The sequence below is a fragment of the Cyprinodon tularosa genome, unplaced genomic scaffold, assembly GCF_016077235.1.
Source record: "Cyprinodon tularosa strain WSP-4 unplaced genomic scaffold, ASM1607723v1 ctg318, whole genome shotgun sequence".
Lineage (NCBI taxonomy): Eukaryota > Metazoa > Chordata > Actinopteri > Cyprinodontiformes > Cyprinodontidae > Cyprinodon > Cyprinodon tularosa.
In genome coordinates, this window is record NW_024039028.1 from 2500 (window position 1) to 28178 (window position 25679).

Sequence of the window (25679 nt, forward strand, 5' to 3'; positions counted from 1 at the left end):
CAAACTCGGTCCTCAAGGCCCCCTGTCCTGCAGGTTTTAGAGGTTTCTCTGCTTCAGCACAGCTGATTATAATGATTGCAGTAGACCCAAACCCTGTTAATCAGCTTTCAATTAAAATCAGCTGTGCTGGAGCAGAGAAACCTCTAAAACCTGCAAGACAGGGGGCCTTGAGGACCGAGTTTGGGGATGCCTGTTTTAGAGTCTCTCCATTTAATGATTAATCGATTACTAAATTAGTTGGCGATTATTTCAATGATTGATTAATCCGATTAATTGGTTCAGCCTTATTTGGATCTCTCACTTATTTCACCAGAGAAAATCACAAAGAAAAAGTGTTAGGACTTATTTATACCCTCTGCACATCGAAAGAGGATGGTTTGTGCCTCTAGAGCATCTCTTACGATCTTATCTGTTGTAACTCCGTCTCAATCTTCTGGCCGGTGTTGCGGAAAATCTGAATGGCAGCCTCTGCCACTTTGTCGTCCTCCATCTTCAAACACTGGAGCAGAGATTCGTAGGTCTCAGCTGAGTGGAATGCTGTGGGATGAGTGAATGACAGGACCTACAATCATAAAAAACAAAACAAAAGATATACAAACACTTTTTGATCAGTAAACTTTGCTTCAGTTTTCTTGTAGTCATTTTGAAAGCTGCACAGTTTGTTCAAATATTCTGAACGTTCCACACATCTCATATTTGTTTTCCTCTCCCACATATACCTTAAGCAGCTCGAGCCCAGAACGGATTGCTGTATCAGGGGTAACACCTTCCTCCTCATCGTCAGCTGTTCCCTCAATGGACTTATTCAGCAGCTTAACCAAAGCACTACAGCAAGAGTAACATGTTATTAGCAAACAAAAGAAACCATTAAATCATGTTTTTATCTCATTATTCTCCTAAAACAGCATAAAGCAAATAATCAGCCAGTTTTTCATCTCTTATAGTATTTTTCCATTAAACAAATAGGGGGAAAAAAAAGAAGAAAAAGGCCCAGATTGGGTCTTGCAGTTTCCTGTTTGCACCACTAGATGGCTCAGTAAATGAGAAAGATTGGTTAATGGACCTGTTACACAATACAAACACAGATAGCATTATAAAAGCACTTAGTTACAGAGTAAACAGAAGCTGCAATGCTTGTCTGGATCTATTTTAGTACTCTCTATAAAAAAAAACAAAAAAAAACCACATAGTATCTATTTTAAATTAGAAGGTTTCTGACCTGATGGCTTCAGAGTCGATGTGAACCGGTGCGATCCGCTCCAGCAGGAACTTGACCATCTCTAGGAAAGGATTGGTGGGCTGTTTTGGGAATGTCAGCTTGCGAGTAATTTCCCTCTGCACAAAATAAAAATTACAATAAATACAAAGATTCCCCGTTCTCATCTTATATAGCTTACATAATTTATTAAAAGGCTTTGCATCGTTTGATGACCACTAATGCTTTTAAGTGCGACAAAGAAAGCCAAACTAGAGCCAGGTCTGGCATCCAACATAAATTCCTAGCCTTTAAGACTTGAGTTACAGCAGACCTGTTGACATAAACTACGTTGGTGTGTGTTAATCAGAACATTTGTTCCAGCAGGCATAGAGTGTCTCCTCACCACACAGATCTCAGCCTGCTTGCAGGAACACGTTGGACTGATGAGCATCTCCAGCTGGATTCTGAGCTTCTCATCTTCACTCAGAACCTGGTTGAATTTCTTCATGAAGTCCTGGGCCTTCCCGGCATCCGGTAGGTTCTCTGCAACACAATCCTCAAAGTTATAGTCGCACCTGGGTTGAGGATTACATCTCGTCACCAAAAGTATTCACAGCCCTTTAATTCAATATTTCGCTACATTACTTTGTCAGAAGTCAGTGTTTTTAAGTATGTTTTTATATGATAAACCAACATAAAGTAGATGCAATATAACAAAAGCTTTGTTTTCTTTTATAACCTCTTTCTGATATGAGAACGATATCACAGTTTAAAGTATTGGCTGAACCTGACATGATATCAGCACAAATCAAACATTTATTATTTATTTTATAGATTATAGAAAAGGCTTAATCAAGTAATATTACTCCGAGAACAATAGTAAACAACAATATATATTGTTGTTCGGATGTCAAGGGGTTTAAGAAGTAGAAGTTGAGGTGGATGCAGTTTTTCTATTTTGGGACATGTTTATTCATTTAACTGAAATTAGTATAAATGCTATTGTCATTTGACGAAACAAAAGACTCCAGACAGACACTTTTAAGGAAATAGATGTAGTCCTAACTATTTAAAGTTTAATGGCCCTTGCAAGAAGAACAACTGACCCTTTTATCATTAATCTTTGGGTTCCCTAAACCTGAAACAGAAGCTGATGATCAGCCCACATATACCAGAGATTTTAGACGCAGGCCGACCTTATTTTATGTTTGTTCCCTAATAATCTAAAGGCTGCGGTAAATTTGGATCTCTTTATTCTGATGCTGTGCAGTTTAATCAGTGTACTCACAGCTGTTCTGTAAAGGCAGAGGTTAGAGAATCTCAGTAAACAAACTGTATGGTGGAAAAGAAGGAATATAGGCAGGTCAGGGAGAAAGAAGTGAGGAGGACTGACACAGAGGGGGTTATTAAACAATACCTCAAGCTTTTAACGTTTAACAGAGCCCCGTTCAATCGATCAAGTGTATAGCACAACTGTACAATGATAAAAGGTTGCAGGGCATGTTTTTATGGATCAGCAGCCATAACTCTAGCTAAATGTGGTTCTATAATGCACTAAATCAGGTCAGATAAATACTATTACACTTCCCTCTTTTTTAGAATTCACATTAACAAAAGAAAACCATGTTGTTTCTATTCTACTTTCATTTATGTGTTGATCACATCAAATCCCATCAGGTTTGTGGATGTAAAGTTTCCTTCCAACTTACTTGCGATACTCATAAGCTTCCCCAGCATCGCGGTGGTGTTGGCCTCAGACTAGCAAAAGGGAGAAGGAAACACGTTATAGATCCTTCTTATTTTCCAAAATCCTGAAACGTAAAGGAAGGACCAACTCACCACTGGCATCTTGTGAAGATCGAGCAGCTCTTTTACGAGACTTCTGAGCATGTTCTGACACTTCCACATCTCATTCAGGGCCCTGGAAGAAAAGATCAAGAAGAAATAGAGAAATGAAAGTCGGGAATCAATACGCTGCTGTTATCCAGACTTGCTGCCCTTTCATGGTATGACCCTCGGTCTGCAGGTGGACAGAGGGTTGATGGTTTTCTCTCAGTGGTTTCAGATCAATATTTATGCGCAATAGTTGCATGTATAAATGCATGTTTAGTTTACAGATGAAAAATGCTAAATATTTACTCACTTGACGGCATTAGTGTCCAGGCAGGCATACAGGTAGTACAGACATTTCATCTTCTCCTCTGTGTCCAGACTGTGAGGGACCATATACTGGGCAAAAATCTTCTCCACTAGCAACCTAGAAAAGAAAAGTTTCATATAAAAAAAAAAAAAAGATTTAAAAGAAAGTATTTTACAGTCTGATAGGTCAGGTTCCCCGTATTTGATGTGACTGACTGGTGAAGATGCACCAGAAGCCTTGATATAAAATCACCTTATGATAAATGTAGAATTTATTTAGTGCAGGAGATCCCACTATAATAAACCTCCTGCTGATTTTTTCCACATACAGCCCAAAACTTCTCTGTAACTTTCCACTTGGAGCAAACAGTCAGTCTTCTCTTAGACCCATCTTAAAGGTTCCCTATATAACCAAGGAGCACGGTTGATTTTATACATATGTATCATTGCTGTGTTCAAATTTGGAGCCACAATCTTAATTAAAGACGACCCTTGGTCATTTTACAGGTACAGTAAGCCACTTAAAATCTACTAGGATTTCAAACTGCAGTTTTGGCACTGCAACAATGTTCAAAGGGCCTTCAGATGAGAAACGGGCCCACAGCATCACAGATCCTACACTGTACTTCACAGATTACTCCATTTTTTTTCTTTAGTTAATCTGTATTTGTTTTTTTTTTATCAAACCCAGGTTGGCTAAAATAAACAGTCACAGCAGCTTTTAGCAGCTTCACATGTTTATAATCTTCTCTAAATGCAACAAACCCTTAGCTTACAAATGAGATCCAATCCAACCGCTTGATGGAGACTTGGTGCCATCCTTATCATTACTTATGGAGAAATTAACATAAATTATTTTAATTATTGCTCAAATTAATTTGAGTACATTTTATGGGAGAAGTTAATTTCTTGCAGCCATTTCTTGATTTATAAAGCTAGCACAATTTCACCTAATTTAAGGCCTGTTCTCTAACTGTTATTTTGCAGAGGGACTAAGATGAACAGGCTTCTCTGTCATGTGATTGGGGGTGGGGGAATACAGTATGTTTGCTCTCACTTGTCATCGATGCTGTTCTGATAGTAGATGTGCAGCAGTTTGTCTTTGATCCAGCTGATCTTCTGGGCCGACTCCTTTCCAGCCTCGTGGTGCAGACAGTATTTCTTATAAAGCTGAGCCAGGCCCATCATGGCCTCTTTACGCACACGCCACTATAGAACAAGGGATACAAAATGGAAGAGATTAACAAGGGGATAAAAGTTACAGGAAGTAGATAAACTTGTGTTTGTTCCAAAGGAAATATAAAGTTATTGCATATTTATATGGATTTTTATAGATTCACATAAAAAAAATGATTTGTTTAGATCTCCTGGATACATGGCAACATTCAAATTGTGTTAAAAAGTATTATATATTATTGTACATATAAACAGAAAATCCCAGACAACAAACTTTTGTTAGAATGAAAAAAGTTCTCCAGCTCTAGTTCCCTACCCTCTTGTCCAGAGTCCTTTCCCGCACAAAACCCAACAACTGGTCATTGACCAAGTTCAGGTCCTTCTTTCCGGCGTTGATGATGGTGACAATGACATCGTGTCGGATGGCTTCTTCCGGGTCGTGGGAACGCACTTTCAAATATTCTGCAAAAGTTACGACATTAAAACCTCGTCTTCAGTTAAAGCAGCTGACGGGAAGATTACGAAAAGATCAAAAGAAATCTACATGAATCGAGCAACAAGCCACAAACACAACTTAAAGCCCACCTGTCAAGTCTTTAGCCAGGTCAGGGTGGTTCATAAGGCAGTGGCTAGCGAACTTTACACACTCTAGTCTGACTGGTACATGGATGTCGTTGAACCTACAAAATAATTTAATTGAATGAATTATATATTTTACACTGTTACAAGCAAAAAAAAAACAAAAAAAAATCAGCACATACATAAAAAATGATTAAACCTCATCTGCAAAACACTTAAAAATAACGACAGGGTAAGATAAGTGTCAATAAAAAACATCATAATTAGATATAAAAATCTAAAATTTACAAGTATTAATCTACAACCTGACGAAGCAGTTACTCTCCTTACCAGTTGGTGGCGGTAATGCATCTGTTTCTATTTTGCTAATTGTGTTGCAAACTTCTGAACTTCCACTCTCAAAGAGGAAACAGCGAATGTCTTGTATGTAAGAGTTGATCAAATACGTTAATCGATTTACCTTCTACAAATTTAGATACCAACGTCTATATTTCGACAGGCAGTTACCATCACACCCTATGAAAAAGTTAAACCTATTTTTCTAAATTTCGATGTATAAATCTTTTAAAACACCATCAATGCTGAGGTGACTCACCGTCCTAAGAAACATTGCCACAGCGGTCTGTTCTGTGATGCTAGCTCTGAGTCTTTGGCCCCAAATAATTTTGCAAGCAACCGTACAACCGCTAGACGCTCCTCTCCGTCGTTGCTCTGCACACAACAAAACCAAAACCATAAATCATTCTTTAACATTTTTTATTCCCCCCCCCCATTACTTTTTTTCTCTCACAACAAACAAAACAGCATACATTTTTTACAGTTCTCAAAAAAAAAAAAAATAAATTCATACAGAAAAGGGAAGGGGTTAGTAAAAATGATTTAAATGTTGATATTTATTCTACAAGAATACGAGGGAAAAAAAACATGTCTTTACTTTATCAAAAAGTTTTGTCTTTTTGTTTACCATGCATAAGGCATCTCATTTGCGCTTCTCAACATATATAAAGGTGAAACTTTTAATCCATAAACCAATCGACTTTTTATTGGGCATTGATGATCCCTGTATGCTGTTTGTAAAAGTGCTCTGTAGATTATTCTTTTTCCTTGTTTTGTCTAAATCTGTTTCTATAAAGCCCTGAAATGCAGGCACATAATAAAAAAACAAAAAAAAAACAACAAACTATGCTAAGCTAATGCTAAGCTGACAATATGATAGAAATCATACATTAGGAGTCTTGGTCTAGTGGTTAGAGCAGTGCGCTTGTCCTCTGAGAAAGTTACAAGAACCCGGTTTGATCCACTCTGGGTTCCTGAGCAAGACCCTTAACCCCACACTGCTCCCCAGGCGCTGCACAAATGCAGCCCACTGCATCCCACGGGGATGGGTTAAATGCAGAGTTTCCCCAGTGTGGGAAAATAAAGGGATTTACATTTTAAAATACTGCATTTCTTCGAACACTGAAATAACCCGAATCTTTCTTTCAGCTTCAAATGGAAACACATCGGCTGTTTTTATTTTATCTTTATTTATAGCTATTATCTTTTTCTTCCCCAAAAACTGCTGGAATGCAGAATTTCAAAGGGGGTTCAAAAATAAAGGAGTGCTTTCTATCCTGCTTTAAATTTGGTAAAAAAAAAAAATCAAATATTCATTAAGCCTTAAAGAATTATTCAGGCTAATTGATTATTGAATTAACTGTTGACAAATTAGAAATTCAATAATCGCTAACTGGATTGTTCAGAATCTTAAACAGAAAGGCTGTTTTAAAACAATAATTAAGACAAAACTTTAAAAAATAAATTTAAATAATGTTGATTTTACAAGGGAAAATGTTAATAGATTCATTAATAAAATGGAAAACTGTTCACAAGGAAAAATTGATTGCTGCAGCCTTAAAATCTCTACAATCGAACTGTGAGGATGAGGGTTGGACGTGGATACAGTTTTTCTTACCTTAAGCTTGAACTCCAGCTGAGGCATGACAGAGATCAGCAGCATGGGGTCGATGGCAAACAGCTCCTGGATGAGGTCAAAGACGTGCTCTGACAGGTCGCTGACTGAGGACTTGCCCATCACCAAAACCTGATTGAAGAACTGTGAGAGAACATGGAAGCACAGAAGGAGGGGACCAAGTGGGAGACGACCGATTAATACACGACTTGGTGTCATACGGAGAGGAGAGTTACAGAACCAAGGACAAACAGCCAATATGAGGAATGAAAAAAACTATAAAATCTCACGTTTGCAATGCACGTCTCAATGGTTTGGACCGTCCTCTTCAGAAGAGTCTTGGCGAGATCGTAGGCTTGCTTGTTCAGATTCTGATCCGAAGGAAAGATGAAAAAAATAGTCTAAAATAAAGCGTGTTTTGCTTTGACTTCAATCAGAGAATTTCTCAGCTTTTTGACTGCATGTCAGCACTGGATTGTGTTTTGTTACATTTCTAACACAAAAACAAACTAAGTTCATTTTTCCTGAACTATTTTCTAAATTTATCATCTTTCGTTCCTGTATGCCTATAAATAAACCTGGATCCCACCTGAATTCTTTCTAATAAAACCGTCCCACCATGCTCACCTTGTGTGCAGGTATGAGGTTGATTAGAATTGTGTCCAGCAGCTCTTGTGTGACTCCGTCTCCCTCCATGATGATAGAACTCATCAGATCCATCATGTGCATCTGCACCTTCTGGTTATGGCTGTTACTGATGAGCAGAGGAAGAGACGAGCTCCCAAGTGTTAACGCCATCAATAGCTTCATGGTAAAATACAAACTGTTGTTCCTGAATGGCGTCATTGGGTGAACTCATTGGGGTAAATACAGGAAACAATCTTTTTTCAAAAGAAAGATGCTACGTTCAGACCTAAAGCAGCAGAGGCAGCAGGAGCAGCTAGTTTACATGCAAAGTCAATGGTTGACGCACATCAAGGCGCAGCAAAACATCCTGTAGAGCGTTTTGAGCAGCGGGCGCAGCGTGTCTGAGCAGCTGAAGCAGCGCGTCGTGCAAACGCAGCAGCTGCTGTAGTTGGAGAAATTGAACTTTGGCTGCTTGACGTGCCACATCAACCAATCAGAGAAGCTGATCTGGGAGCTGGCAGGGAGGCAGACACAACGCTGATGATACAGATCACTATGATCAGTCCTCTGAAACAGTTTTTTTTAACGCCTAATTTAACTTAATATGCCGAAATGTGCCGGCAAAACATGTCCGCTTTTATTATCCTGGTTCCCACAGTTTGGATTACGTACACAAAAAACGCCTTCCAGCCGCCGCGGCAAACCGGGCCAGAGGCTGCCGTTGAAAGGGATTCCTAGTGGCAGTGCAACACCAATTATGTGGGGGTCTGAGCGGCTCAGACAGCGAAATAATATTTGAAGGCAGGATGTAATCTTCATGAACTGACTGCACAGATGGGAGTTTTCAGGTGGACTTTCTCACTTAAAAACATATTAAAACTACTTTTTACCCACTGATCACAGCAAATATAGCTGCCATTGTTACAGGCAAAGAAAGGACAGGGTAGCTCTGCCCAATGCGCATCAGAACCACTTTTTCCACCGCGCAGCTGGAGCAGCCAAGATGCTTCAGCCGCGCGTCAGAACTAAACTGACAAGCATCAAAAATGAAGCAGCACGTTTTTGCTGTTCCTGCCGATTGCGCTCTGAACGTAGCATGACCCATTTTATAATATTATCACTGAGAATACATGCATTTGTTTAAAAAAAGACAAGAATTAAAATAAAAGATTGAGCCAAAAACATTTAGAACACAAATGCTCCTTTTTTTGAGACTCCTCTTAAACAAAATATGGATTTTCTTAAAATACATAATTTTATTGATTAGCAGGATAATTTACTTCACAATTAATGATTTATTTATTTTAAGTCAAAGCCCTTTTATTTGGTATCTAGCATTTATTTTATACAATTTTCATGTTATTAGAGGAAGAAATGTAAAGAACACAAAAAAGGAGAGTTCTCATTTAACAATGAATAAAATAAACCTCATCTCATTTTCTAATACCTAATACTGAACATCCTATCTTAAAGCTTGAATATAAGCAGCCCATGAAAGATTCAACAACCAAGCGACTTACTTTATAACAGAGAAAAGAGTTTTGAAGAGTTGGATAAAGATCTCGTTGCAGTCCTCCAGTTCGAAGCAGATATTGTATGATTTCACCCACGCAAGGTTCTGATGGAAACACAAACATTAAGAATTACTCTTTAGGCCTCGATATTAAACATATTCCCCTGATCTATAACAGAGAAATCTTTAAATAATTGAAAATCAAATATTTGTCCTCGAAAAAAATGTATTTTGCAGTAGATAAAAAATATTCCAAAAAGTTGATTCACTGAACTTTGATTCCAAGTTTAAAGACATTTTGCTTCCCATCCAGGAAGCTTTTTCAATTCAAAATGTCAAAAATAGCGCTGAGTTTAAGGCTTTATAGAGTGGACCAAAACAAAGCCTTGTTTTGGCTTAGAAAACATACAAATTGAATGGCACGAACGGGTCCGCCTCTTAGGAATGGGGAGCAGTTTTGGTTCTTTGTTAGCCTGCAATACCGGATACTGGTCATTAGGGGGAATTGGGAACGGGAAGCAAAACGTCTTCAAACTTGGAAACAAAGTCCAGTGGATTGTTTTGTTTTTTTCACTTTTTTGGAATGACAATGCCCTGGATGACTGAAAATATTCACGATTAGATTAAAAATAGCCCAATCCTTAAACTACTTTTTCTTTAATCCTTTGATTTTTACAAATATTGAAATTTACCTCCAACAGATAGAAATATCTGTTGAACTGAGGGCTCTTGGTGTCTTCTAGTCCCTTTAACTGTCTGGTGATGAACAGAAAGATGTCCTGGAGGAGAGAAAAGCATCTGATTAATTTCCTGTGGTTTTAAAGGGAGCAGGAAGGCTTTATAATATGGTTAAAAGGAGGCCTGTAGAAGTTTAATGGATGCAGGTTTTAATCATACGCCACAGTGCAAACAGCCATCATTTCAAAATGCTGACATGAGCTCGACGTGGAGGAATAATGAAAGATTATACAATATTAGGGATCTAATGCTGACCTTCAGCTTGTCGTGGGAGGTGTAGGGCGCCTCAGGAGCATATATCCTAAAGATGTCCGCCAGACAGCAGGCCACCAGGAGCCGAACGTCTTTATTGGGGTTCCTCAGGAAAAACTCAGAGGCGAGGTGGAGCGCCAGTCCCAGATACTGCTGCTTCTCCTCCTCGGAGTCTTGGTCCATGTCCATGTAGGTCTTTACCACCATCTGTGAGACACATCAAGGATGGTCATATTAGAGCGCTTCTATCCAAGGACCTTTAGGGTATTTTCAAAGACAATGCATTTGATATGGACGTTTGCAAATAACCGCTACAACACAAAGCAAAACTGCCCCTGATTAGTAATTTTTCAGTTGTAAAGCAACCCTTTTTTCTTGTGTTTTAGCATCTGTTTTAGTACTTCCTGTTGGTCAGCTCACATAATACTGCAACAGAATGCAGACCTCACGAAAATACATAGAATTACTTCACTCTAGATAAATGTATGCACATCAAGAGAAATGAAAATATTAGGGAGGCAACTAACAATTATTTTGTAAATTGATTAATCTGTTGATTAGGGTTGGGAATTGAAAAGATTTTCACGATTCCGATTCCCTTTTCGATTCTATGAAACGATTCGATTCTTTATCGATTCTTTTTTCGATTCCAATTTGGGGGAAAAAGGAGAACAAACAGTTTGATTATCAGCATCAACTTTGTTTACTTAACTATTGCACAATCTTACAAAATCAACAAGATCAAGATGTCCACAGGAAATGTGAAACTGGAGTAACATCTGTGTTTAAATGAAAAATGAATACAAGAACAAACTTAATAACCAACAATGTCTAATAATAAATGATGGGATAATAACCTATTTTAAATAACAAAAAATACTAATTATAAAACAGTAGTAGGGAAAATTAACAGTTATTTTGCAGAAAGATGAGCATATCTGCTTTTTCTGGAAGGATACGGGATCTTTCAGCGCTTAAGGTGTTTCCAGCCGTGGAGAACACCCTCTCAGATGGGGTGGAGGAAGCCTGCACACAGAGGTAGTTTTCAGCCAGACCAGATAGCAAGGGCAGCGTATCTTGCTTGTTCCACCACCACAGTGTGGCGCTATCCCTGCAGGGGATGGAGGGCAAGCTTTTATAGAGCTGGATTTCCTGGTCTACCCTCTGGGCTAAGGAAAGACGGGGCTTTGATTCACAAAGTGACCGCAGCTCGTTGTCTTCCTCCTCGAATAGTTCTTCCAACTTGCGTAACTTGCATAACTTGCGTAACTTGCGTAACTTACGTAAAAAAACGTGACGTAAATCGTTCTCCCCAGAGCCGGCGCTCTAGGCTCTGGTGCTGCGGGAATCGAAAAAAGAATCGTTCAGCGAGCTGCCAAACGATGCCATGGAATCGGAAAATACGGAACTGGTTCTGAACAGGAACCGGTTTTCGATTCCCATCCCTACTATTGATAATTTTTTTTATTAATAATTTAATTAAATATTTTTTTACTAAATGAAACCAGGTGAAACTAAAATGTTTCCATCTGAGGCATTCTGGATTGAGCATATTGACAGATGAAAAGTTTTTTTTTATTTTTTTTATTTTAAATGCAAAATGTTTATATATTTTTTACAATTTGTACAATTTTACAAGCCAGCAATCAGCCCTGGGCCCCGTCTACGCTTTCAGGGCCCTCCCCCTGAAGACAGGGCCCCCTTTTTGACTGACAGCGCTTTGGGAAAGGCTCACTGATTCTGTGTGATTTCCCGCAGCCGCAGCGTCGATGAGAAGCAGTCGAAGAACTCCATTCTAACTGAATGGATTGGCATGGGGAGAAGCGGACCTCAAATAACGGCTAAGCGGCAGCTTTGGGACTGTTTAAGCTTCACGATGGTTTTACTTGCTCTGCTGTTTCGATCAGGTACCGCCGGCTACCTGGCTGCTACCCACCGGCTATCTGGCGGCTACCCACCGGCTATCTGGCTGCTACCCACCGGCTACCTGGCTGCTACCCACCGGCTACCTGGCTGCTACCCACCGGCTACCTGGCTGCTACCCACCGGCTACCTGGCTGCTACCCACCGGCTACCTGGCTGCTTCCCGCCGGCTACCCACCGGGCTACCTGGCTGCTTCCCGCCGGCTACCTGGCTGCTTCCCGCCGGCTACCCACCGGCTACCTGGCTGCTTCCCGCCGGCTACCCACCGGCTACCTGGCTGCTTCCCGCCGGCTACCCACCGGCTACCTGACTGCTACTTACTTGCCTGTTGAAGCAAAGCCCAAGAGGTTTTTCCAGTCAGCAGGAGCAACGTCCTTTTCCACAGACGGCGAGGTACTCATGGTGTCCCGGACGGGCGAGGCGATCAGCGGAACGGAGCTATCATGGCCCGGGAGCGGCGTGTCTACCTGGGACAGACCACGCATGCTAGCCACGCTGCGGCTACATTCCGGACTGGCACATCATCCCCTGACGGCTCCAGTCAACCATGGCGAGACCGGACCGCACCACTGTCGACCTATATACGGACGCGGATCGGCCATATCCCACAGATGGGGAGACTCCCTCACCAGCTCGTATCCACCCGGACCCCACCATGTTCACCTGCTGCAACTCCGCGGCGCTCAATCAGCACGTCATCAGAGCATGCCCAATACAAGGACTAATAAGCCACAATACTGGAGGGCTGGAATACGCGGAGTGGATTTCAGTCTTCTCCGCTCTTTCCCAAAATATAAGCCAGCCTCCAAAATAAAAATGGAACTCTTCAACACCCAATCACTAACAAATAAGAGCGGCCTGATATCTGACCGCATACTGGACAAAAACATAGATATAATGTGCCTCACCGAAACCTGGCACAAACCAGGGTCGTATCTGACATTAAATGAAGCTTGTCCTCCAGGATACACCTACCTGGAAAAGGCTCGGACCATCGGCCGTGGAGGAGGTCTTGCTGTTATTCATCACAAGGACCTAATTATAACTCCCCACCCACTGCTAGAGCTGACAACATTCGAATGCCTTCTCTTTAAATGCAAATCACAAATAGAAACAGTTTCAATTCTTCTCATTTATCGCCCTCCCAAACCACACCCCCAATTCATAAATGAACTGCAGGATCTCCTGACAACCCTTTGTGCAACAGCCAAAAACACACTTATACAGGGGGATTTCAATCTACATGTAGACTCCCCCACAAATCGCCCCGCTGCAGAATTTCTTGAACTCCTGGACTGTCTACATCTTACACAACATGTCACAGTACCAACACACACCAAAGGCCACACACTGGATCTGGTTATTACAGACAGTGCTTCCATCACCAATCTGCAGGTACATGATTTAGGCATGTCAGACCACAACAGCATCTCCATGGAACTGTCTTTAGCAGACCCGTACAATAAAACAAAACGTCAGATCCATTTCAGAAACCTAAAAGCAATAGATGGCAACCTCCTCAACCAGGACATACAAAACATCTCACTTGACCCACAGTTCACATCAATTAATGGATCTGTTAACTACTACAATTCCAGCCTCCATAATATCCTCGAATCTCATGCACCTCTAAAAACAAGAACAGTTCACTTTTCCAAATCAGCCCCCTGGTACACCATAGAGCTCCGCAAAATGAAAACTGCTGGCCGTGCCCTGGAGCGGAAATACACCTCCACTGGACTACAAGTTTTCAGACAGGCTTACCGTGAACATCGAACATCATATGTCAGAGCACTCACCACAGCCAGATCCCAATATTTCTCACAAAAAATCTCAAACAGCACTGGAAACCCAAAACAACTATTCTCAACAATACATTTTCTGCTCAAACCTCCCACACATGCACATGTCGATAATAGTACTAGTCAGTGTAACAGATTTATGGACTTCTTCAAAACAAAGGTAGCATCAATCCGGTCAGCCTTCCCTGTTACAGCCCCATCACTATCACCCGCTGACGGCACTCCCTCAACCCAACACAATACTTTCTCAGTTTTCTCAGACGTCACGCAGACAGAGGTGGAGAAGATCTTAAAAAGCATGAGGCCATCCACCTGCGTGTTGGACCCTCTCCCCACTGTACTACTAAAAAATCACATCACAGCCATCAGTCCATTAATCACAGCAATAATTAACCAGTCATTACACTCCGGTCAGGTTCCTCCAGCTCTCAAAACTGCAGTCATTCGCCCCCATCTGAAAAAGCCCTCACTCGACCCTGAAATCCTGGCCCACTACAGACCCATTTCAAACCTGCCATTCCTATCCAAAGTTCTGGAAAAAGTTGTAGCAGCTCAACTCCACAGTCATCTTCACACCCATAAACTATATGAAAAATTTCAGTCCGGTTTCCGATCAGCACACAGCACAGAGACAGCCCTGGTCCGCGTCATGAATGACCTACTCATGACTGCGGACCAGGGCTCACCATCACTCCTCCTCTTATTGGACTTATCATATGCCTTTGATACCGTTGACCACACCATCCTACTCCATTGTCTTCAGTCCACAGTTGGACTCTCTGGAACCACACTCAACTGGTTCCAGTCATATATCACGGGAAGGTCCGAATTTGTTGCCATAGGACAGTCCAATTCATCACCCCATACAGTCACCTGCGGAGTGCCTCAAGGGTCGGTCCTTGGGCCGACCCTTTTCACCATCTACATGCTCCCACTCGGTCAGATAATCAAAAAACACAAGGTATCTTTTCATTGTTATGCAGATGACACCCAGTTGTACATAAAAATGGACTCCACTTCTCCCACAGTTCTGCCATCTGCTTTTCACTGCTGCCTGGAGGAGATAAAGACATGGATGGCTGAAAACTTTCTACAGCTCAACAGCAGCAAAACAGAAGCCATTCTCATTGGCACCCCACACCAAACCAAGTCCTTCTCCCTAAACAGTATCCCTATCTTCGGTCAAAACATCCCTCTGTCCTCATCTGTTACAAACCTTGGTGTCAAATTGGATCCACATCTCACGTTTGACTCCCACATACGTCACCTCTGCAAGGTCTCTTTCCTCCACCTCAGAAACATTGCCAAACTCCGCCCCTCCCTTTCCCAACCCGACGCAGAAAAGTTAATCCATGCCTTTGTCTCCTCCAGATTGGACTACTGTAATGCCCTCCTCGTCGGGGTCCCTGGCAAAAGTCTACAAAAGCTGCAGCACATCCAGAACTGTGCTGCCCGGGTCCTGACGAGGAGGCGCAAACACGAACACATCACTCCAGTCCTCAGGTCCCTTCATTGGCTGCCCATCCAACACAGAATACATTACAAACTTTGCCTCCTCACTCACCAGTGCATACATGGAACTGCCCCGGCTTACCTCAAGGAACTCCTCACACCTCACACCGCCTCCAGAACCCTCCGCTCCACCACCTCCACCCACCGACTGCACCAGCCAAGAGTCAAGCTCTGCACAATGGGAGATAGGGCCTTCCAGGCAGTTGCCCCACAACTCTGGAATGGCCTCCCAGAGTCCCTTAGGGTCTCACAGAGTGTGGAGGCATTCAAAAAAGGCCTCAAGACATTTTTATTTAAAAAAGCCTATGAACATTAGTTAGTATTTTATCTGTGTGGTTTTATGGTTATTTTACTGTTTTGTTTTTACTACGTATGTTATTTTATTGTAATGTCTCATTTTAACTATGTATACTGTTTTTATTGTACGGTTTTGTTTTAACTATGAATTCTGTAGCACTTTGAGATTTTTTTTTTAAATGTAAAGTGCAATACAAATAAAATGTATTATTATTATTATTAATTTTGATATAATTAATGCTCCTAGTCGCTGGCTCTGTCAGCTAAAGGCATGTTTCACAGTCTCTATACTCCATTTATCGATTAATCGATTACTAAATTAGTTGATTATCTCAATAATCGATAAATCAAATTGTTTCAGCCATAGATTATATTATACTTAAAATAAATGTATTTTTAGAATGACATTTAAGGACTTTATTCATTATCTGAAGTGGAATATTACTAATTTTTGGGGACATGTAATCATCTAATTGTGCCTTTTATAAATTAATGGTATATTTAAAGTAGTAGGGAAGCAGCTGTTCCACCCGTTGCATTTCAAAATTCTCCCAAGTGGTGCCTGACTTTACTTTTTAAAGTGAATGTGATTGGTCATTTATCAAGCGGGCGGGATTGTTGTGGCGAACGGTTCGCAAGCAAGTTTGGTTGTGGCCGTAGTCTCAGAATCATCTTGCTAACCAGTTAGCAACTTAGTGCTAGTAGGTTCCCAATGGGAAATTCCATTGGGACCAAGCAGCACTAAATTGGTGATTTAGGAACGACACTGTCAAGGAACACTATGGACAGCCGAAACATGCAAGAGGAGGAGAGTTTTGTGTCAGAGGTCGTGGATGAGTCTCCTCCGTCATACATTTTTTTTATTTAGAGAAGGAAAGCGGGAACGAAGTTGTTGTGGAAGAGGACGTCAGGGCGGCAGAAGCTTCATTTGGTGTAGAAGGCTTAGAGCCGTACATGTTTGAGCCCTTGCCTCGCAACGCTGCCAGTTCTGATAGCTCTACGCCTGCTGAAGACACGCCTGCTGAAGACGTCCATCCCCGTGAACACTGGGACGGAACTCAATGGTAAAGTAAATTATTCTTATTATTTCAACCGTTACGTATATTAGCTGCGATCAGATGATCATTGATATATGATTGGCCAAATTTAGGTGTACAAGCTGACGTATGACTAACTGGGCTGCATAAAATAATGAAATTAAAAAAAAGAAGGATTTTTTTTTATTAGAAGTTTTCTAACTTTTGGGACAATATAGTCTGATAAAGAATACATTTATATACATGTTTAAGCCAGAAGAATTTGAAATTTAAATATGACTTCCCTTCGAGTTTAAGGGCTGGTTATACTCCCTGCAGCAGTGTGTCGCAGTGAGCTTACTTTTGATTTATGCCCAATATCGAGCGTGGTCTGCGCTATGTTATTCCACGCCACAGCGTAAGAGGGACAACCACAAACTAGCTGTGGGTCTAGATACGGCCGATGCAGTGAGGAGGTGGGGGCAAGTTTGTGCGACAACGGACGGACATGAGGGTGAAAAAGAGCGGGGATCCAGGTGGAAAAAGGATCACTTATGGATGGGCTACATGCCCTATTCAACAGTCAACGTCCTTGTGCGCACTCAGGAAACATCACACAGGCCAAGGTGATCCAAAATACTTGATGAACCACATTTTACCTCACAAGCAGACCAAGCCACTGTTAAAACACTATAAACACAAAATCATCTTAAAAACCTTTCACAAAATTACGAGAGCCTGAGAAGGACAAGATCGGGGTAAACAGCAGAGCGGTTATCTTGTCGTATAAACCAGAGATAAGTATTAATAAATGAATTTTACTTGCATTTAAATTAGTTAATTGAATATATGCCCGGGGTATCTATATTAAACAAACCTAAACGAAACAAACCCAATTATGTATGATGCAAAAAGAAAAATACTTTATTTTAAGTTGCAAATTTTAATACTGAGTTCACCACTTAAATTTCATTTTATTAACAGAAAAATGCTTTGTCTAGTAGTATAGGAAGACTGAACTGGATTTTTTTATGCCATCTTATAAATTAAGTTAGAACAAAAATTATTTAGTTAATCTAAAAATATGTCAACAGATCAATAGAACAGTAATTAATGGTGAGCATAAAATTTGGACCCAATCAGTACCCAGAAAAACATGATCATGTCTTATGGATGGATGGATGATGAAACCAAACAAAGTGATTAAAAACACGATCATGAACATTCTTCAGCTGAGTTTTTGTTAGGAATATAAAAACAGACACACTCTGTTCATTAGTCTGTAATCAGTCATTGACTTCCGTTATAAGCATTGGTGGTAATTTAAGAGGGTTACAGAATTACATTTTTGTGACTTTTTAAACCGACTTTCCCAACAAAACAAACACACTAATAAGAAATGATTTAACAACTGGATGGAGTTCAGCTTGTGTTTCTCTCATCCCAACCATCAGCTCTGTTGCTTTGACACAAATCTACTGAAACACGATCGTTAGAAAGCCATGCAAATGTGGTCTGTGTGAGAGCTGAAGTTAGGCGGTGAAGCTCTCCTGATAGTCTGATCTGTGGGGGATGGGCCGACAGCTTTAACAGACTTCAGAGCTGCACTCACTCCTACACACACTCATATCCACACACTCCTCTCCCCAGAATAGGCACTGCTCTGTGGGCCTTTTGAGCAGGGGAGTTGATATATATCTGGATCCTAATGCTATTGTTCAGTTTCAGGACAGAAAACATTTCAGAGGGCAGAACAGCTAAAGGATTGTTCGTATTCAAGCCATGATGTCACTCTGTGGTTCATGCAAACAGTTCTGATAATATCTAAGGAGACTGTAATGAAACACTCTCCTCGGTGGTGTTCAAATGTTTCTAAATACCTAGGCTGTGTCTCATCTCTTGTTTTAAGCTAAATGTGAAACAATCTGCCTTCTTGTAGATTGCCTATTGATCCCATGGTGACCTAAATGGTCTTTCAGACTGCTGTCACATCAAAACATAAGGATCCAGTCCTGCATTTACAGCAGATTATGCTAGTCTGAACCTATCCAAGACCTTAAAAACAGACCCTGGTATAGTTAAATAATCAGGCTCTACATAGAGATCCCGTAACCGTATGCTTGTAGCATTAATGCCTACTGCTGCAAACCGAAAGCAGGGGAGGATGTAACGTAAAAGCAGTACAAAATACAGTAGAAGAAGAAAAGGAGTTCCAATTTGAAAAGTTTATAACACCAAAATAGTTCTTCCTGTGCTGTATTAATGCACATTAATTGCTAAAACAATCTGTTGCCACTACGTGAACCCGTTTGGCCTGGTTTAAAAATCTTTTTGCGAATGCAAACCAGGCAAAAACTTCGAATATTTTTACTTCAAACATTTCCTGGATTCATCCTTGGACCGGGCATACTTTCAACATAATTTCAGTGCAACCTCAACAGCTTTGCTGCAGTTGTGCATCAGTCAGCTTACAGAAACAGGCAAAGAGTAAACTCTTATTGCCTGCTCTTATTATGCTCTCCGGTTCATCATTGTCATGCAACTTAAAAGGTAAACAGCTATTCTGATGATATTGTTATAAATATGTTGCATGGAGATATTTTGCAGACAATTCCTAATCCCTGCACTTGGTCAAGCTATAAACTGCATAGTTTAAAGTACAATGATAGAAAAAAAAATAAAAAGCATTCAGTGTGTTCTCTAGCTTTTCTTTATTGGGAACGAAGACAGAGTTGGGTTGAAAGCAAAGTTTTATTTTTATTTTAAATTAGAAAAAACAATTATGGAGTTTTCAACATGTTACACCGGAATTGGAGCATGAAGGAATACTGAAACAACAGGCGGTCTTAGAGATCATTGACTCGTGCACCACCCAAGTACTCTAGAAAAGTTAAAAGACAAACCACTGGACTTGGTTTTCAAGTTTGAAGACAATTCGCTTCCCATTCAGGAAGCTTTTTCAATTCAAAATGTCAGATTCAGCGTTGAGTTTGAAGCTTTATACAGCAGCCCGAAAACTTGTTTCGGCTTAGAAAACATGCAAATTGAACCAGAGTCCGCCTTCATCCCCTTAGGAATGGGGAGTTGTTTTGGGTTCTTTGTTAGGCTGGAATATCCGATACTGGGCTATGCCTCTGAAAGGGGGGTCATTAGGGGCAATTGTCAGCTTGGCTGCCCAGGTGAGATGTTTTGTCCCCTGCATGGGGGTGGTGGGTTGAAATGATAACAGGAAGGAATACACTCCATCGTTGCATTGTAGGTTCTTGAGTCCAGCCCCTCTGTTTAAGGTTGCTTTTTGTTTCTTAACATAAATGGTTTCCTTCAAACCCCTTTAAAACCACCTGTCTTCTTTGTCCAAAATGTGAACATTCTGGTTCTCAAATGAGTATCCCTTGTCCTTAAGGTGCAAGTAGACAGCATAGTCCTGTCCGAAGGAGGTTGCTATTTTGTATTGAGCCATGCGTCTGTGGAGAGGTTGTTTGCTTTCGACATTATCAAGATCAGAGCATTCCTCACTAAACTGAACTGCGTACACCACTCCATTAATCTAAGGTCTGGGGTTTTTGTCCTTAGGATGCACTAGTCTCTTTTTAAGGGTCTTGTTTGGTTTGAAATGTTTGGGTATGCACAGGTTTTGAGAGCAACTTTGATGAGTTTCTGCTCCTTCTGTTTTTGTAGGAACATGCTTGACCCGGTGTTGTATGGTTCTGATGCCTGAATGTGTTCCAGTGGGCGGTGTGAGTCAATATCAGATATTGTTCTGTGTGAACTTCGAACTCAATGCTAATTCTTACATTTTGAATTGGAAAAAGCTTCATGGATGGGAAGCGAAACTTAAGTCTTAAACCTTGGAAACCAAAACCAGTGGATTGTTGTTTTTTTGAATAACCAAAGGCACAATGGCCTGGATGAGAATCTTCACCAGCACACCCAATTATTAGGTCCACCTTTTTGGTTAAAACACAATTAAATGACCCAATCCAGAGGCAGCAACTGAATGGATTTTCAAATATATGGTTGATACAACTGAAATAATAGAAAAATTATCTCAGAAAGGACAATAAGTCAAACCCAAATCATGTGGTCTATGGCAGCAGAGAGCCACACCAGAAGCCTTAACTGTCTGCTAAGAAAACTGAGGGCTAAAACTTTATGTGTTTCAACAAAACTCGGCGGAAAGATTTCGGAAAAAAATTACTTTTGTTTTAATCAGCTGTATTTTAACACGCACCCAAAAATCTACTTTTTTTGCTCTAAAAAAAATACGTAAATTATTTTCTTACAAGATAAAAGATAAATCTATATTGTTCGTATGGAGACTGTTTGCTTTAAAATTCTACCTTTTATGAACAGTAGTTGGTGATTTTTCCGCTGTTTTAGAAATGATCTCATGTTTATCTACAGCTGTTTGTTAGAAAATGTGCCTTAGTCACATTTGGAAAAACGTTTTGATTCAGATGAGTCTTAATAATTACTTTATGGAGAGATATATTTTGTTATTGCATTACAGCTTAGAAGTGTTGAGATATATTTTTCATCCATGTTGCCCCTTTTTTGGTATAAATCCAACTCCTCAGACACATCTTAATAGCGACTCATCCTTTCTTTAGCCACCTGGGCTTTTGGCATTGCTTAGTCATTACTTGAAACAAAGCAGCAAGAGGCACCAGCCAACTGTGCTCTATAAAGCCTACACCTACCTCTGTATCGAGGGGATTAGAAAATCCACCACCTCCAAAGAAATCTCTCTGATTTAACTACCAACCTCACTCTGATCATTCTCCGTGCTTCAATAAGGCTATGCTAACTGATACTTCCTCTCATCCTGAGCAACTCAGCTAAATTCCCACACCTGGCACGGTTCCTCACCTCCTAGTGACGATCTATGTCAATACTGCTCTCTAGAGGGATACAAGTAAATCAACACGGCACTCAAAACATTCTGGACATTTGGTTATAATTGTGATATTTTGTTGTTTGCGGAGAGTCAGGCGAAGAAGGTTACTTAACAGAGTTGGCTTTTGGGAAGTGGATACAACAAACGATAGCCTAATCAGTGCTTACAAACACAGAAAACAACATCAGACATTGAGGTTCATCACACTGCTAAGCAGAATTATCACTTGAAACCGTGTGGCATGGTAGGGAAGTTAGTATTTTTATGAATGTCTGATATTTCATGATTACAGAGGCCGACTGTAAAGAGATGGCTCGGTCTGGTCATGTGTTCTTTGTTATCGGAGAACCGTACCAGAACTGAACCGCTCCAAGCCCTACTGATGAGCTAGTACCAGTTAGGCGTAGTTCGGTTGTGTCTGGCACGGTCTGGTTCAGTTCTGCCAGCCATTTACACTCAACAGTTATCTCGGTTACAGTGCTCGCACCGATCTCGCTACAGTTTCAAAAAGGTAGTGTAAATGGGGCTTATGTTTTACATGCCGTGGGTTAGACTTTCAGGTGTTGAGGTCTAAATCCGGTAGAAAGCAACAGGAGCAAGGATCCATCCTGCCAGCTGTTCAGGCTGATAGTAGGGATGCACGATATAATCGGCCCCCTATCGGTATCGGCCTGTATCGGCCTTAAAACTGAATATCGGATATCGGCCACCCCACCGATATTTAACCCGATATTTGATCAGTTTCTGAGTTTCTAAAGCCTAAAAAAAAAAAAAAAAAAACACTACTTCTTCTTCCTCAAAAACTTGTTTTTTACAGACTTAAAAACTTCTAAAGACGAGGGAAAAAATATTGATACATTAAATTATCACAATATCTTCATATGCTGATATATTGCCATTTAAAAACACCATATCAATCTCTTTTACTAATGAAATATTGCTATATGTCATCATTATGGTACGAAATATCCCGAAAATTCACAAAATTTTGCCATATTTTAATATGTTGATATATTGACGCGGTATCGATCTATTTTACTAACAAAACTCACAAGAATTTGCAAAATATCACGAGTTTGTAACAAAACAATGAAATTTCACGAGATTTTGAAAGTAAAATAGATCGATACCGCGTTTTTAAAAATCTATTTGATATCAGCATATGAAAATATATTTGAGTATATTATTTTTCAAAGTGTCAGAAATGAATAACAAAACTGCTATTTTCAATGACTACTTATTTTTGTCCAGCTTTTACATTGGTATCGATATCGGTTATCGGCTACATGAGTTTTAAAATATCGGCTTATCGGATATCGGCCAAAATCCCAATATCGTGCATCCCTAGCTGATAGTCTAATTATATGCCCAAAAAAGACTACACACTACAGCTAACCCATTTATTTTTCTAATCATTTCTGACCACTTATACGCCCTGCTTCCAGCAGGGAAAGTCTCTATGTCACAAATCTCAAGCTTGTTTTTTGACAACAGGATAAATTCACAGTCACTAGTCTTAGCATTTCTGTTATCCTGCATTCAATTAGTCTCCGAGGTTGAGACGTGCTTCGGTTCTCCCCTACTACCACTAGTGTTGTAATAGTGTTTTTACTTTTATTGGATAGCTCAGCACTGCTAGGCTACAGAAAACCTGAGTTTCCCACTTTCATGGCTGATTATTAGAGTAACAACACCACTTCTCAACATGTGACAACTGACATTTTACGGGAAACACAAGCATTCAAATCATATCAGCTGTTAATCTAGCCAGATTAGCTGCTGTGCAGCGTGATAAAGCTCCAAGAAATGTTTGATTCACAGAGCGAAAATGATTGGAAAGCTCTTGAAATAGAGCATAAGGACCTAAATGACCTAAGCTTTCAGATGTTGTCATGAGGTTGAGGGATGCACAAGTACGTATTAACACTGATACAAGTGACAGCAATGCTATGTTCAGTCTCTACAGACTAAGTACAAATGTCTCTACAGGGTAAATCATAAAATGACTGAATTAAACAATGTGAGTTTGGGAGGAGGGGGGCCAGTTTCAGTCAAAGCTGCTAGAATTCAGAAGAGTATGAAAGATAATGATCCCATCCACATGATAACAAAATTAGACGTAACTGCTAAAATAAATTGTCATTTAAACTGTGTATCCAAACAGACCCAGATATTTAGGAAGAGCATAGAATATAAGTCTTGACACAGGTCCCATGTTTCCTGGTTCATGTTTAAGTGTTAACATGCAAGCTGCCTCTTTTTTGTAGCCTGTCCTACCTCTAAACTTCTTATTCCTCTTTTTGTCGCCATGCTGCTGTGTTTACCCCGTATAAGCTGTTTACACGCGGCCGGCGTTTTTGTCAGTGGTTTGGATGTGATTTCGAGGCACCGTCACAGCGCCATATTTACTGTGTACACTTGTGTGGACGCAGTCTTTCTCTAAGCCATTTAGGCCAGCACTCCTCTAAGTGGGGAGTGCTGGCCTAGTGGTTACAGCATTGCGCCTGTGCTCTGAGAAGGTTGCAAGTACCCAGTTTGATCCCCCACAGCCTCCACTCAGGAGGGCAGGCCGCACACATCAAATGAAATGCTTCTGCACCCTCGGTCTTGAATTTTCTAGGGACGCACAGCAATTTCCCGCCAAAGCTCAAGGCGGGGACCATTTCGAGAACTGCGAAAACTTCAGCGGCCCGCCGGGAGTGTTTATCTTCCAAAACAACAATGGCGCATCTGCAACATATCACGGTCACGGAGATGGATCTAGAGTTGCTAGACATCGAAGAGTCGTCGTAGTTGTCTATTGTAGTTGTTCAGTTTTTAAAAATGGCGCGCCCCGCCGCCGAATTGAGAAGGACGACCACACAGACAGCCGGAAAGGCATACCAAGGACCAATAACAGCTGCTTTTTGTCTGCATACTTCCACTTGAGGTTTGCGCAGGTTCCCGACCGTCTGACGCGCAGTCGGGATTTTTTTGAGTTGCGCAATGAGGGTTGCTGAACCTCTTTGCGGGGGGCGTGGTCATACACAAAGACAGATTTGACGGTTGCATAGGCTATGCAACAGAAGCATAAATTTAACTCCCCGGTCGCCGCACAATGGCAGCCCACTGCTCCCCAAAGGGGACGGGTTAAAACCAGAGATAAGTTAAATTTGTTGTTGATAAGTTTATTATTATTACTACATAATAGAGTCCGAGCTCTATTATGTAGCGGTGTCAATTTGTGCCTTCTAGCTTTCTGATAGTTCTAATAATTCTATTTAGGCTAATCTATGTATATAGTTCTATATCCATCTATAGAGGCATATGATCTGATTATGGACCTTTAAACAAAAACATGACAAATGTGAAAATGCTGTGTAAAACACTTTGATAATGCGGCATTAATTTATGCTTGCAATAGAACAAGACACTCAGTACCTCAAGAAAAAGGCAATCTACAAATTGAAGATGGAAAAACAGATGTATTTTTTCCCCCAACAAAATCTGATAAACGTTTGTTTTTTTGTAACATGAAATGACAAATGGCATATACAGCTTTCTGAAAAAAAAAAAACTTTACTTCAATCATCCTCTCCTGGAGTTGACCTTATTTTAAAGGGCAACAAAACTCAAGCTGTGAAAAACACTTTAAAACAATTAAGTTTTACAACAAACTATGAAAATACAATAAACTAAATGGACGCAGGCAGCAGTATCATACAGTGAGCTAGTTTATCCATTATGAGAATGTCTCTAAGAAAAAAAATGTGATGAACTGATGTGAATCTAAGCTATGGAAGCCCAAAGAGTGGAATGGTAGAAAACAATCTGGATTTTTCCAATACTTAAATCTTCTTCGAATAAAAATTTGATAAATCGATACATCACCCAGCCCTAACACATAAAACCAACTTAGCAACTTCAGCAAATCATCTTCATTCAAAAGATACCATTGTTTATATCTATTCAACTCAGTTCAGTTTATTTCTATAGCGCCAATTCACAACACGTCATCTCAAGGCACTTTACAGTTCAAGCAGATCATACAGTCAAATTGATTCAAAGTTTTCTATCTA

General features: G+C 40.5%; 1 protein-coding gene across 1 annotated transcript in view; it reads right to left on the bottom strand.

Moving 5' to 3' along the window:
- Nucleotides 1–397: 397 nt before the first annotated feature.
- The window catches only part of LOC119788497 (sister chromatid cohesion protein PDS5 homolog A), a 32026-nt gene continuing 6744 nt past the window's right edge, over nt 398–25679 (bottom strand). The window contains exons 3-19 of the mRNA XM_038292862.1: nt 10177–10380; nt 9876–9962; nt 9191–9288; nt 7671–7797; nt 7334–7414; nt 7047–7187; nt 5688–5803; nt 5099–5193; nt 4830–4975; nt 4395–4546; nt 3342–3455; nt 3038–3119; nt 2908–2956; nt 1602–1741; nt 1220–1335; nt 720–825; nt 398–562 (exon numbers count right to left, since the gene is read on the bottom strand). Of these exons, the coding sequence (XP_038148790.1) occupies nt 398–562; nt 720–825; nt 1220–1335; nt 1602–1741; nt 2908–2956; nt 3038–3119; nt 3342–3455; nt 4395–4546; nt 4830–4975; nt 5099–5193; nt 5688–5803; nt 7047–7187; nt 7334–7414; nt 7671–7797; nt 9191–9288; nt 9876–9962; nt 10177–10380 (2019 nt within the window). The remainder of the gene's footprint in view (nt 563–719; nt 826–1219; nt 1336–1601; nt 1742–2907; nt 2957–3037; nt 3120–3341; nt 3456–4394; nt 4547–4829; nt 4976–5098; nt 5194–5687; nt 5804–7046; nt 7188–7333; nt 7415–7670; nt 7798–9190; nt 9289–9875; nt 9963–10176; nt 10381–25679) is intronic.